Source organism: Pan troglodytes, chromosome 20, assembly GCF_028858775.2.
Source record: "Pan troglodytes isolate AG18354 chromosome 20, NHGRI_mPanTro3-v2.0_pri, whole genome shotgun sequence".
Classification (NCBI taxonomy): Eukaryota; Metazoa; Chordata; class Mammalia; order Primates; family Hominidae; genus Pan; species Pan troglodytes.
In genome coordinates, this window is record NC_072418.2 from 19,925,097 (window position 1) to 19,938,762 (window position 13,666).

At 52.2% G+C, this 13,666-nt stretch overlaps 1 protein-coding gene across 16 annotated transcripts; it reads left to right on the plus strand.

Moving 5' to 3' along the window:
- Positions 1-1,468: 1,468 nt before the first annotated feature.
- Positions 1,469-13,651, plus strand: BABAM1 (BRISC and BRCA1 A complex member 1). Of its 16 annotated transcripts, none has more exons than XM_063801339.1 (10): positions 1,617-1,713; positions 2,671-2,859; positions 2,951-3,286; positions 5,944-6,002; positions 8,245-8,365; positions 8,448-8,526; positions 10,107-10,155; positions 10,824-10,953; positions 11,152-11,238; positions 13,161-13,651. In XM_063801339.1, exons 2-10 carry the CDS (start codon positions 2,824-2,826, stop codon positions 13,362-13,364), a joined length of 1,101 nt encoding a protein of 366 aa, XP_063657409.1. In that variant the 5' UTR covers positions 1,617-1,713; positions 2,671-2,823; the 3' UTR covers positions 13,365-13,651. The 16 variants fall into 16 exon arrangements, with proteins under 16 accessions (XP_024207113.1, XP_024207114.1, XP_024207116.1 ...); XM_063801341.1 differs by having other exon boundaries at positions 2,989-3,286; XM_054673128.2 differs by having other exon boundaries at positions 1,620-1,713; positions 10,131-10,155.
- The last annotated feature ends 15 nt before the right edge of the window (positions 13,652-13,666 follow it).

The following is a 13,666-nucleotide window of genomic DNA, read 5'->3' on the forward strand; positions in this document are numbered from 1 at the left end:
GAAACATTTAAGAGCCACTTGAAGCCTCAGTTTATTTATTTATTTTATTTTATTAGATGGAATCTTGTTCTGTCACCCAGGCTGGAGTGCAGTGGTGTGATCTCGGCTCACTGCAACCTCCACCTCCTGGGTTCAAGCGATTCTTCTGCCTCAGCCTTCTGAGTAGCTGTGATTATAGGTGCGTGCCACCACACCCAGCTAATTTTTTGTATTTTTAGTAGAGACGGGGTTTCACCATATTGGCCAGGCTGATCTCGAACTCCTGACGTCGTGATCCACCCACCTCAGCCTCCCAAAATGCTGGGATTATAGGTGTGAGCCACTGCCCCCAACTCCTCAGTTTTTTTTTTTTTTAAGGGTCAAAGAAGCCGGCCACATTGGCCAGGCTCTAATTTGAGAATAGCCGGAGGGGCTGTGTAAGGTGAGCTTTGAAGGATAAAGAACTTGCCAGAAAAGCAACAGGAGGAACAGCATTCCAGGCAGAAGGAACTGCCTGGGCAAAGGCTTAGAGCCTTCAAAGAGCCGCTCTAGGTGACACAGCGAGACTCCATCTCAAAAAAACAAACAAACAAAAACAACAAAAACCCAGCTCTACTAAAAATACTATATATATATATCTCAGCCGGGCCTGGTGGTGCATGCCTGTAATTCCAGCTACTTGGGAGGCTGAGGCAGGAGAATTGCTCAAACCCTGGAGGTGGAGGTTGCAGTGAGCCGAGATTGAGCCACTGCACTCCAGCCTGGGCGACAGAGCAAGACTCTGTCTCAAAAAAATAAAAATAAATAAATAAATACTTCTGGGGCTAAGGGGGAAGTGTGCACTAAGAAGACAACGACAGTCTGGGCGACAGAATGAGACTCCGTCTAAAAAAAAAAAAAAATGGAAGGAAGCCTAAGTTAGCCTGATTCGGTGGTCCTCGCCTGTAGTCCCAGCTACTTGAGAGATCGCTTGGCTGTAGTGACTAGCCATGATCGCGTGACTGCAGTCTAGTTTGGGCGACAGAGCGATACCCTGTCTCTAAAAATAAGAAAAAAAAAAAGCCATGAAAAAAGAGACAGGCTTGAAATAGGCCCGACTTAGCTTCGCTCCACCTACAGTGACCCAATAAGACCAGAGTAAGTATTTTTTGATTCATGCAAATATATGTAAAATAAGGAACAAGAATTAAGTAATTGGGAAGGGCCCTGGATGCTCAGGCCACACCCACATGGGAATACCTGCCCCACACGGAGGCTCAGGCCAGCTCCACCAATCACCAATCAGCTCCTCCTCTTTCCCTAAATCGGCCTTCTCCGTCCCTCTTAGCCTATCACATTGCAAGCTCCACCTCTAGTCCACGTTTCAGCCTATCACGGTAGAAGCACTGACTATTGTAGTCTGATTCGGCCAAAACCAAAAATTCACTAATTTTTTTAATCCAATCACATTTCATACTTTGCTCCAGTGTAGCCAATCACATTCCAGGTCCCGCCGCACCCAGCTCCAGGCAGCTCTCACTCCAAACCCCACCCCCAACCCAGTTTCAGCCTATCAGCTTCCAAGTTCTTCCTAGCCTCAACCAGTTTCTGTCTCCGCTTGTTCTGCAGCCCGCTGAACTACATTTCCCAGGAGGCGTTGGGGCTGCGCCGTACAACTTCCGGCTGTAAAGATGGCGGCTTCCTAGTGAGTCGGCGGCTGATTTAGAAGGAGGTTCAGGCTACGGTGAGCCGAAGGTGGGTGGTGAAAGCGTGCGGGGCCCGTTCCTAGGGGCCCAGCTCCCTTTGCCCCAAGAGATCCAGCTCCTCGCCTTTCCTGGGGCTTCCGCCTTTATTTCTGGTTTCTCCTGCAGTGTAGCCTCCATCCTTGCTGCCGCTAAAGCCTTGTTTTTCTTAGAGGTGTGGGGACTGCAAGGCGCTCAAAGACCATCTTGGGAAGCCCGTGCCTATTGCCCAGATAGACAAACTGCTCCATTCGCGTCCTGTTTCTCTCCAAGGGGAACCACAGTACTAATATTTTGCTTCTCCCTCATGCAGACACCCGCTAGGGACGAGGGTGTCCTAGAGGTTATTATTCCCTTATTCACCAAGACATTTTCAGTTTTAGGTAACAGAAAACCCTACTCAATCTGGCTTAAGGAAGAAAAGGAAGTTGGTGGCTTATAGATTGGGTCTAACAGGAGCTGGGTCCAGGTGGTCAGAATTCGATCTGCAGTTTTCTGGGTGGAGACCATTTCGCTTTTTACCTTAGAGGCAAAAGGGGCCCCTCGCAGCTCTCAACTTTATTCTACCAGCTCTGCAACTCTAATGAGAGTCTCTTTTCCTTGATGACACTGTTAGAAGTTGCAGAGCTGCCACTCAATGGCCTGATTTGGGTCATGTGCCCATCCCTGAGCCATTTTCAGTGGCCAGAGAGCTGGGATGTGCTCACTGGCCGAGTAGGGGCATGGGGCTAGCACTACGTTAAAAAAAAAAAAAAAAAAAGAGGAAAAAAGAGGGGGGACTGTTATCTTATGTCGGAGTGGCTGCTCGGCTGATAGGTGTCAAAGGCAGCCATTCTGCAGCTGAGGAAACTGACTCCCTAAGAGGAGTAACTCATCATCAGTAAGCAGCTCATCGCCCCTCTTCCTTCTTAGTAACCAATTTTTTTTTTTTTTTTTTTTTTTGAGACGGAGTTTCGCTCTTTTTGCCCAGGATGGAGTGCAGTGGCGGGATCTCGGCTCACCGCAGCCTCCCCTCCCGGGTTCAAGCGATTCTCCTACCTCAGCCTCCTGAGTAGCTGGGATTATCCGCATGCGCCACCACGCCCGTCTAATTTTGTATTTTTAGTTGAGACGGGGTTTCTCCATGTTGGTCAAGCTGGTCTCGAACTTCCAACCTCAGGTGATCCACCTGCCTCGGCCTCCCAAAGTGTTGGGATTACAGGCATGAGCCACCGTGCCCGACCGTAACCAAATGTTTTTAAAACTCCAAGGGGAGGATTCTGGCTTCCCCTGTCCGTGTTCCATCTAGCCACACAGGAGCCATGGAAGTGGCAGAGCCCAGCAGCCCCACTGAAGAGGAGGAGGAGGAAGAGGAGCACTCGGCAGAGCCTCGGCCCCGCACTCGCTCCAATCCTGAAGGGGCTGAGGACCGGGCAGTGGGGGCACAGGCCAGCGTGGGCAGCCGCAGCGAGGGTGAGGGTGAGGCCGCCAGTGCTGATGATGGGAGCCCCAACACTTCAGGAGCCGGCCCTAAGTCCTGGCAGGTGCCCCCGCCAGCCCCTGAGGTCCAAATTCGGACACCAAGGGTCAACTGTCCAGAGAAAGTGGTAAGTAGCGGGGGTGGCCTGGGGCTCTGAGATGCTAGGGAACCTAGCATCTTGTCTTTTGGGATTCACACTGCAAACATTCCCTTTGTATTAGTTACCTGTGGCTGCCACAAGTCACCATGGACTTGGTAGCTTTCAACAAGAGAAATTTATTCTCTCACAGTTCTTGGGGCCAGAAGTCAGGTGTCGGCAGGGCCATGGCCCCTCTGGAGGCTCTAAGGGAGGATTCTTTCTTGCCTCTTCATTTTGTCTGTCTGTTTTTTTTTTTTTTTTTTGAGATGGAGTTTCGCTCTTGTTGCCCAGGCTGCAGTGCAATGGCACGATCTTGGCTCACTGCAACCTCTGCCTCCCGGGTTCAAGCAGTTCTCCTGCCTCAGCCTCCCGAGCAGCTGGGATTACAAGTGCCCACCACAACGCCCGGCTAATTTTTGTATTTTTAGTAGAGACAGGGTTTCACCACATTGGCCAGGCTGGTCTCGAACTCTTGACCTTGGGTGATCCGCCTGCCTTGGCCTCCCAAAGTGCTGGGATTATAGGCATGAGCCACTCTGCCTGACCCTTTCTTGCCTCTTCTAGCCTCTTGTGGCTCCTGGCATTCCTTGGATTGTGGCTGCATCACTCTAGTCTTTGCCCAATTTTTTTGTTTTGTTTTTTTGAGATGGAGTCTTGCTCTGTCACCCAGGCTGGAGTGCAGTGTTGTGATCTCAGCTCACTGCAACCTCCGCCTCCCGGGTTCATGCCATTCTCCCGCCTCAGCCTCCTGAGTAGCTACAGGTGCCCGCCACCATGCCCAGCTAATTTTTTGTATTTTTAGTAGAGATGGGGTTTCTTTCTTTCTTTTTTTTCTTTTTTTTGAGAAGGAGTCTCGCTCTGTCGCCCAGGCTGGAGTGCAGTGCAGTGGCGCTGTCTCGGCTCACTGCAAGCTCTGCCTCCCGGGTTCACGCCATTCTCCTGCTTCAGCCTCCTGAGTAGCTGGGACTACAGGCGCCCGCTACTACGCCTGGCTAATTTTTTGTATTTTTTAGTAGAGACAGGGTTTCACCGTGTTAGCCAGGATGGTCTCGATCTCTTGACCTCGTGATCCACCTGCCTCGGCCTCCCAAAGTGCTGGGATTACAGGCGTGAGCCACCGCACCCAGCCACTGAGATGGGGTTTCACCGTGTTAGCCAGGATGGTCTCCATCTCCTGACCTTGTGTTCCACCCACCTCAGCATCCCAAAGTGCTGGGATTACAGGTGTTAGCCACCGCGCCTGGCTCTTTGCCTAATTCTGTCCAGTCCTCATATCCTCATAAAGCCTTTCTCACTGTGTCTCTGTGTCTTCTCCGCTTCTGTCTCCTATAAGGACACTTGTCATCAAAACAGGATCTTATCGCAAGACCCTTACTTTAATTACATCTGCAGAGACCCTGATTCCAAATAAGGTCACATTGTTGTTTTTTTTTTTTTTTTTTTTTTTGAGACGGAGTCCCGCTCTGTCACCAGGCTGGTGTGCAGTGGCGTGATCTCAGCTCACTGCAACCTCCGGCTCCCTGGTTCAAACGATTCTCCTGCCTCAGCCTCCCAAGTAGCTGGGATTGCAGGCACTCACCGCCACACCCAACTAATTTTTGTATTTTTTAGTAGAGACCAGGTTTTACCATGTTGGCCAGGATGGTCTCAATCTCCTGACCTTGTGATCTGTCTGCCTCAGCCTCCCAAGGTGCTGGGATTACAGGCGTGAGCTACCGCGCCAAGCGTCTTTTTTTTTTTTTTTTTTTGAGACAGAGTCTTGCTCTGTCGCCCAGGCTGGAGTGCAGTGACGCAACCTCGGCTCACTGCAAGCTCCGCCTCCTGGGTTCACTCCATTCTCCTGCCTCAGCCTCCCGAGTAGCTGGGACTACAGGCGCCCGCCACCACGCCTGGCTAATTTTTTTGTATTTTGTTAGTAGAGACGGGGTTTCACCCTGTTAGCCAGGATGGTCTCGATCTCCTGATCTCGTGATCCTCCCGTCTCGGCCTCCCAAAGTGCTGGGATTACAGGCGTGAGCCATCACGCCTGGCCTCTTTTTTTTTTTTTTTTTTTTTGAGACAGAGTTTCACTCTGTCACCCAGGCGGGAGTGCAGTGGCGCAATCAGGGCTCACTGCAACCTCCACCTCCCGGGTTCAAGCAATTCTCTTGGTTTAGCCTCCTGAGTAGCTGGGATTACAGGTAGGTGCCACCACACCTGGCCAATTTTTTGTATTTTTAGTAGAGATGGGGTTTCGCCATGTTGGCCAGGCTGGTCTCAAACTCCTGACCTGAAGTGATCCACCCACCTTGCCCTCCCTAAGTGCTGGGATTACAGGTGTGAGCCACTGTGCCAGGCCAAATAAGGTCACATTCTCAGGTTCTGGGTGGACATGTCTTTTGGGAGCCACAGTTCGATCCACTATATCCTCATTTCTGTGTTTCTGTGTCACACATTCTCTGGCTCATTTATTTACTTATCTACTTGGACTCCTAGTTCAGTGCCCATTCTTCTAAGCCATTGCTTTTCAAAGTAGATGGCTTGGCTGAGGATTAAAGGTCACCATACTGCCTTTTCAGACAAGGCAGCTTGAAGAGGGCCAGTGAGTGGTGTGGGGGCCAACGTTAAGGTCAGAGGATGCTCACCACCCTCCAACTACCTTGCAGATTATCTGCCTGGACCTGTCAGAGGAAATGTCACTGCCAAAGCTGGAGTCGTTCAACGGGTAAGAGGGACATTTTAGGGCTTGAACATGCAGCCATGGCTGGGAGGGTCCAGCCCAAAAGATACGGGGCTCTCACTCTGAAACTCACACCAGCTTGGTCTGGCTTCAGGCTTGGCAGTATCAGAGATTAGCAAGAGCCAGGTGCAGTGGCTCATGCCTGTAATCCCAGTGACTTGGGAGGCTGAGATAGGAGGATCACTTGAGGCTAGGGGTTCGAGACTAGTCTGGGCAACATGGACCCCATCTCTAAAAAAATAAAAAATATATATGTATGTGTATGTATGTATGTATGTATTTATTTTTGAGACAGGGTGTCGCTCTCTTGCCTAGGCTGGAGTGCAATGGCGTGAGCTCAGCTCACTGCAACCCCTGCCTCCTGGGTTCAAGCCATTCTTGTGCCTCATCCTCCCGAGTACCTGAGATTATAGGCATGCACCACCATGCCCGTTTAATTTTTGTATTTTTAGTAGAGACAGAGTTTTGCCATGTTGGCCAGGCTGGTCTCAAAACTCCTAATCTGAAGTCATCTGCCTGCCTTGGCCTCCCAAAGTGCTGGGATTACAGGCATGAGCACCCAGCCTCTAAATGTATTTTTAAAAAATTAGCGAGCATGGTGGCATGCTCCTAGAGTCCCAGCTACTTGGGAGGGCAAGCTGGGAGGATCACTTGATCCCAAGAGTTTGAGGCTGCAGTGAGCTATGATTTTGCCACCACACTCCAGCCTGGGTGACAGAGCGAGACCCTGTCCCTTTTTTTTTGTTTTTTTTTTTGAGACGGAGTCTCGCTTTGTCGCCCAATCTGGAGTGCAGTGGTGCAATCTCCGCTCACTGCAAGCTCCGCCTCCTGGGTTCACGCCATTCTCCTGCCTCAGCCTCCGAGTAGCTGGGACTACAGGTGCCTGCCACCACGCCTGGCTAATTTTTTTGTATTTTTAGTAGAGATGGGGTTTCACCGTGTTAGGGAGGATGGTCTCAAATCTCCTGACCTCATGATCCGCCTGCCTCGGCCTCCCAAAGTGCTGGGATTACAGGTGTGAGCCACCGTGCCCGGCCGACCCTGTCTCTTTAAAAAAAGGAAAAAAGAAGCCGGGCTTGGTGGCTCATACCTGTAATCCCATTACTTTGGGAGGCCAAGGTGGGCGGATCACAAGGTCTGGGGTTCGAGACCAGCCTGGCTGACATAGTGAAACCCCCACCTCTACTAAAAATACAAAAATTAGCTGGGCACGGTGGTGCGTGCCTATAATCCCAGCTACTCGGGAGGCTGAGGCAGGAGAATCGTTTGAATCCAGGAGATGGAGGTTGCGGTGAGCCAAGATCGCGCCATTGCACTCCAGCCTGGGCAACAAGAACGAAACTCTGTCTCAAAAAAAGTAAAATAAAATAAAAAAATTAAAAAAGAGTAGCAAGGACAACTGGTAATGTTAAGGCTATGGCCCATTGAGGCTCCATTCATAGCAATGAGTTGGAGATGCCAAGAAGCAAAGTGACTTGCTCAAGGGCTCAGAGTAATGGGGCAGAGCCAGGATTCGGACCCAGGCCCGGCTGGCCCTGAAGCCCTTGTCTGGAGTCATGTGCTGCCTGCAGCTGTATCTGGGGTGGGGGGCAGTTTGGGTTGCAGGACCTGGATGGGGCTTGAGGACCTCCTTGGAGATGTTGAAGGTGACACCTTCTTCCCCTCAGTGGCATTCACAACTGCCCATGGCTGAGCAAAGTTCCTGCAATGACTCTAGGGGAACCTTGAGCCCCATGCTGCGCAGAGGGACCCATTTGGAGAGGGCAGGAGCTCTGATGTCAGCCAGACTGGGTTTGTGGCTGAGCTCTGCCACACCCCTGCAGTATGACCTATACCTCCAGGGCCTTATCATGCAGGGTTTTCAGAGGAGGGTGGCTGAAGGAACTTTTTTTTTTTTTTTTTTTTGAGACAGAGTCTCACTCTGTCGCCCAGGCTGGACTGCAGTGGCGCGATCTCAGCTCACTGCAACCTCCGCCTTCTGGGTTCAAGCAATTCTCTGACTCAGCCTCCTGAGTAGCTGGGATTACAGGCACTCGCCACCACGCCCGGCTAATTTTTTTGTATTTTTAGTAGAGATGGGGTTTCACCATCTTGACCAGGCTGGTCTTGAACTCCTGACCTCGTGATCCACCTGCCTCAGCCTCCCAAAGTACTGGAATTACAGGCGTGAGCCACTGTGCCCGGCCCTGAGGGAACTTTAATTCCCCTGTACTCTCTGCCTCCCCAGCTCCAAAACCAACGCCCTCAATGTCTCCCAGAAGATGATTGAGATGTTCGTGCGGACAAAACACAAGATCGACAAAAGCCACGAGTTTGCACTGGTGGTGGTGAACGATGACACGGCCTGGGTGAGGCTGCGGCAGGTGCTGGGTGCCCTGGGGTCCCCTGGGGCCCGGGGAGCATCGCACTGAGGCCTCTGCTTCCCTGCAGCTGTCTGGCCTGACCTCCGACCCCCGCGAGCTCTGTAGCTGCCTCTATGATCTGGAGACGGCCTCCTGTTCCACCTTCAGTATCCTTCCTGGCAGAGATGTCCCCATGAAGGGGCCTGTCTCCTTCTGTCATCCTTGGGGCCCAGGAAAGTCTAAGTCATGACTCTGGCTGGCTGAGGTTCAGATCTCAGATCTGCCAAGGCTGGGAAAGTCACCCCTCTGAGCCTCAGTTTCCCCATCTGTACTGTGGAAGGCACAAAGCTGCCTACCCCATGGAGTTGCTGTAATAATACAGAAGCAAAAGTACCTGATTTGGTCCGGGCATGGTGGTCCATGCCTATAATCCCAGCGACTTGTGAGGCTGAGGCACAAGAATCACTTGAGTCCGGGAGGCGGAGGTTGCAGTGAGCTGAGATCTCGCCACTGTACTCCAGCCTGGGAGACAGAGTGAGACTCCGTCTTTAAAAAAAAAAAAAAAAAAAAAAGAAGTACCTTATTTGTATTCAGGAGGTCCAAAATTCACCCACAAGGGGATCACCTCACACAGGACTGGGCGTACAGTCAGTGATCAATAAATGGCAGTGTGTGACGGAAATGTCACCATTGTTCCTACAGCCACTTGAACCTGGGCGCAGGACATTTTATGGTAATTTGGACATAAAAGGCTCATGTGTGGCCCAAAACTGAAATAGAATAGGACTCTCGTTAGTTAAAAAAGGAATATATGGTGAGAGTTTTTTCCAGGAGGACAAGACACCCCTGGCTCTTTCATTTTGAGGAGAGTGGCCCCAGCCATGCAGGAAAGGGGACCCTTTTTTATTTTTGCTCTTGTTGCCCTGGCTGAGTGCAGTGATGCGATCTTGGCTCATTGCAACTTCCACCTCCCAGGTTCAAGCAATTCTCCTGCCTCAGCCTCCCAAGTAGCTGGGATTACAGGTGTGCACCACCACACCTGGCTAATTTTGAATGTTTTGTAGAGATGGGGTCTTGCTATGTTGCCCAGGCTGGTCTTGAATTCCTGGGCTCAAGTGATCAGCCCACCCCAGCCTCCCAAAGTGCTGAGATTACAGGCATGAGCCACCATGCCCGGCCCCATTCTGTTTTAAAACATAAATTAGATTCCATCCCATCCCATCTCTGCTCCAAAACCTCCCATGGCTCCCTGTGGATCTTATTTATTATTATGGTTTTTTTTGAGATGGAGTCTCGCTCTTGTTGCCCAGGCTGGAGTGCAGTGGCACGATCTTGGCTCACCGCAATCTCCATCTCCCGAGTTCAAGCAATTTTCCTGTCTTAGCCTCCCAAGTAGCTGGGATTACAGACATGTGCCATCAGGCCCAGCTAATTTTGTATTTTTAGTAGAGACAGGGTTTCACCGTGTTGGCCAGGCTGGCCTTGAACTCCTGACCTCAGATGGTCCACCTGCCTTGGCCTCCCAAAGTGCTATGATTGCAGGCATGTGCCACCATGCCTGGCATACCAAGAGTCTTAAAGTCATCCGGTACCAGCACCCTATTTTGTGATCCATGCTGAGGGGAATTTGTGTGTCAGGGCAAGTGACTTGGCCAGGGTCACATGGTGCGTCCCTAGGGGTGCCGGGTCTCCTCTGGCATCGGGATCGGGGAAGCCACCTGTTTCCCGCTCACTCGTGCTCTACTAGCCTTCTCCTTAGCATCCCCACCAGATCTGGAAGGACTTTTCAGCCTCATGTAAGTCCCCTGTGGGGAAATTCTTATTCACCTTCAAAGAGAAGGGTCACTTCTGGGAAAAAGCTCCAAACAGCACAGAAGTAATCTAGGGAGCCTTAAAGCCTCCTCCCTTCCTACCTCGCCCTGAGCAATTCCTCATTTATGTGTGTCTTGGGAGCATGGGGGCTGGTGGAGATGCACATGCTGCTAAGCAGCTCCAGCTGACGGCAGTGATGGGGGATGTTCAGGACACTGAGGGTGGCCGGGCCCAGTGGCTCAGGCCTGTAATCTCAGCACTTTGGGAGGCCGAGGCGGGCAGATCACCTGAGGTCAGGAGTTTGAGACCAGCCTGCCCAACATGGTGAAACCGCGTCTCTACTAAAAATACAAAAATTAGCTGGGCACCTGTAATCCCAGCTACTTGAGAGGCCGAGGCAGGAGAATCGCTTGAACCTGGGAGGTAGAGGTTGCAGTGAGCCGAGATCTCACCCTTGCACTCAGAGGGGTGGGGCTGGGAACATGCTCAGGGCAGAGGGAACTGCTTATGGGATGCCTCACAGGCAGCAGTGAACTTGGGAGACATCAGTGGGGCCTCACCTGCCCGGTGAGCATCTGGGGTCTCTCTCAGGGTGATAAGAGGGGCAGACCCCCACAGGCTGCTCTGACTGCTCCCTCTCCCGGGTATGCAGCCAGCAGAAAACTGAGCTTCCGGTCACAGAGAATGTGCAGACGATTCCCCCGCCATATGTGGTCCGCACCATCCTTGTCTACAGCCGTCCACCTTGCCAGCCCCAGTTCTCCTTGACGGAGCCCATGAAGGTGGGTGAGGCCTGGGAGAGGGAGGGGTGCCTGCAGCCATGAGGATGGTGGTTAGACACCAGGAGGGACTTCCAACCACAGAGGCTGGGGTGCCTAGAGGTAAGTTCCCAGAGTCTGAGGCAGAAATGGGGGAGTTATAGTCATGGGGCACGGGGTGACCCAAGCCCCAGAGGCTGGTGTTCTTTACTTCCCCTGCAGAAAATGTTCCAGTGCCCATATTTCTTCTTTGACGTTGTTTACATCCACAATGGCACCGAGGAGAAGGAGGAGGAGATGAGTTGGAAGGTGAGAGGCTGCAGCAGGTGTGAGTAGCAGGCGGGTGTGGACAGGATGTCTTGGAACACACCTGCACTGGGTCTGGGGGTCTCTACCTCCATTTGATACCCCTGGAACCCTGGTTGGGGTAGGTCATGGCATTGGTCATTGAACAGCCGTTTCCCAGTTGTCTGCTGTGACTGATGGGGTGGCAGCCACTGGGACGATGGTCCAGGCAACATGTTGAGTCCTGCCTCCCCCATCTCCAACGTTCCCTGCGTTCCTTTCTTTCTTGCTTGCTTGCTTTTCTTTCTTCTTCTTTTTTTTTTTTTTTGAGACAGAGTCTCCCTCTGTCTCCCAGGCTGGAGTGCAGTGGCATGATCTCGGCTCACTGCAACCTCTGCCTCCCGGGTTCAAGCAATTCTCCTGTGTCAGCCTCCCGAGTAGCTGGGGTTACAGGTACCTGCCATCATACCAGGTTAATTTTTGTATTTTTAGTAGAGACGGGGTTTCACCATGTTGGCCAGGCTGGTCTTGAACTCCTGATCTCAGGTGATCTGCCTGCTTCAGCCTCCCAAAGCGCTGGGATTACAGGTGTGAGCCACCACGACCCGCTCCCTCTTCCCTTTCTTCCTGCCTTTGACCTCGCTGCACCCTCAGCCTGGAGCATCCATCCCTCTTGGACTCCCCAGGCCCTGCTGGGCCTTCACATCCCAGACCTGAATTAGCTGTGGGACCTCGAGTGGACTACTTACTTCTCTGAGCCTCAGTTTACCCAACTATGAACAGGGAATTGAGACCAGCTCCTCCTTATATCTCAATACCCAAATCAAAAGTCCCCCCTCTAGCCAGGCGTGGTGGTGTACGCCTGTGGTCCCAGCTGCTCGGGAGGCTGAGACAGGAGGCTCGCTTGAGCTCGAAAGGTGGAGATTGCAGTGAGCTGTGATGAAGCCACTGCACTCCAGCCTGGGTGACAGGGCGGAGACCCTGTGTCAAAAAATAAAAATACGGCCAGGTGTGGTGGCTCACACCTGTAATCCCAGCACTTTGGGAAGCCGAGGCGGGTGACTCACTTGAGTTGGGAGTTCAGACCAGCCTGACCAACATGGAGAAACCCTGTCTCTACTAAAAATACAAAATTAACCAGGCGTGGTGGCACATCTACTCAGGAGGCTGAGGCAGGAGAATCGCTTGAACCCGGGAGGCAGAGGTTGTGGTGAGCCGAGATCGTGCCGTTGCACTCCAGCCTGGGAACAACAGCGAAACCCTGTCTCAAAAAAAAAAATTAAAAAAATAAAATAAGTAAAATAAAAAGTCCCTCCTCTGAGAAGCCCTCCCTGTTTTTCAAGAAGGATCAAAGTGGGGGCCAGGAGAATGTGTCTGTATCTGACTGTGTGCCTCCACACCGGGGACTCTTTTTTTTTTTTTTTTTTTGAGGCGGAGTCTCGCTCTGTTGCCCAGGCTGGAGAGCAGTGGTGTGAGCCCGGCTCACTGCCAGCTCCGCCTCCCGGGTTTGCGCCATTCTCCTGCCTCAGCCTCCCGAGTAGCTAGGACTACAGGTGCCTGCCACCACGCCCGGCTAATTTTTTGTATTTTTTAGTAGAGACGGGGTTTCACCATGTTAGCCAGGATGGTCTTGATCTCCTGACCTTGTGATCTGCCCGCCTCAGCCTCCCAAAGTGCTGGGATTACAGGCGTGAGCCACCGCGCCCGGCCCACACTGGGGACTCTTTGGGAGCCATGACTGGGACCTCTTCGGATCCTTAACACTGGGTCCATGGCGGGGAATGTTTGCTGAATGTGTGAATGGTTTCTGCTTGGCAAACTCCTCTTCACCCTTTAGAACCCACCCCAGATGTCCCCTCTTCTGAGAAGCCCTCCAGGGATATGAAGGGCCTGTTGGGGTAACCTCTGCCTGAACAGCCCTTCACTGAGCCCCGCCTCCCCGGCAGGATATGTTTGCCTTCATGGGCAGCCTGGATACCAAGGGTACCAGCTACAAGTATGAGGTGGCGCTGGCTGGCCCAGCCCTGGAGTTGCACAACTGCATGGCGAAACTGTTGGCCCACCCCCTGCAGCGGCCTTGCCAGAGCCATGCTTCCTACAGCCTGCTGGAGGAGGAGGATGAAGCCACTGAGGTTGAGGCCACGGTCTGAACCATCCCTGTACATCTGCACCTTCTTGTGCAAGGAAGTCCTTGGCCTAAAGCCTTGGTTCTCAAATTGGGTTCCTTGGGACCTCCGGGGTGGGGGGTTCCAGGAGGCACGTAGGGTACCTTGCAGGGTCCTAGGAAGGAAACCCAGGATTCCAGGAGGGATCCCAGGAACTGTGGGCACCCATTTTCTGTGTCTCCCAGCCCATTTCCACTCCTAGTTTGTCATGGATAATTTTTGTTCTTCCCTGTGTGATTTTTGCCATCAAAATAAAAATTTGAGACCGTTAACCGAAGTCCACGCCA

Excerpts from the sequence above, each read along its gene's own strand:
- BABAM1 (XM_063801339.1), top strand. The coding sequence starts at position 2,824 with ATGTTGGTCAAGCTGGTCTCGAACTTCCAACCTCAG. Across the intron at positions 6,003-8,244 it reads AAGCTGGAGTCGTTCAACGG|CTCCAAAACCAACGCCCTCA; the intron begins GTAAGAGGGACA and ends CTGCCTCCCCAG. Across the intron at positions 8,366-8,447 it reads TGAACGATGACACGGCCTGG|CTGTCTGGCCTGACCTCCGA; the intron begins GTGAGGCTGCGG and ends GCTTCCCTGCAG.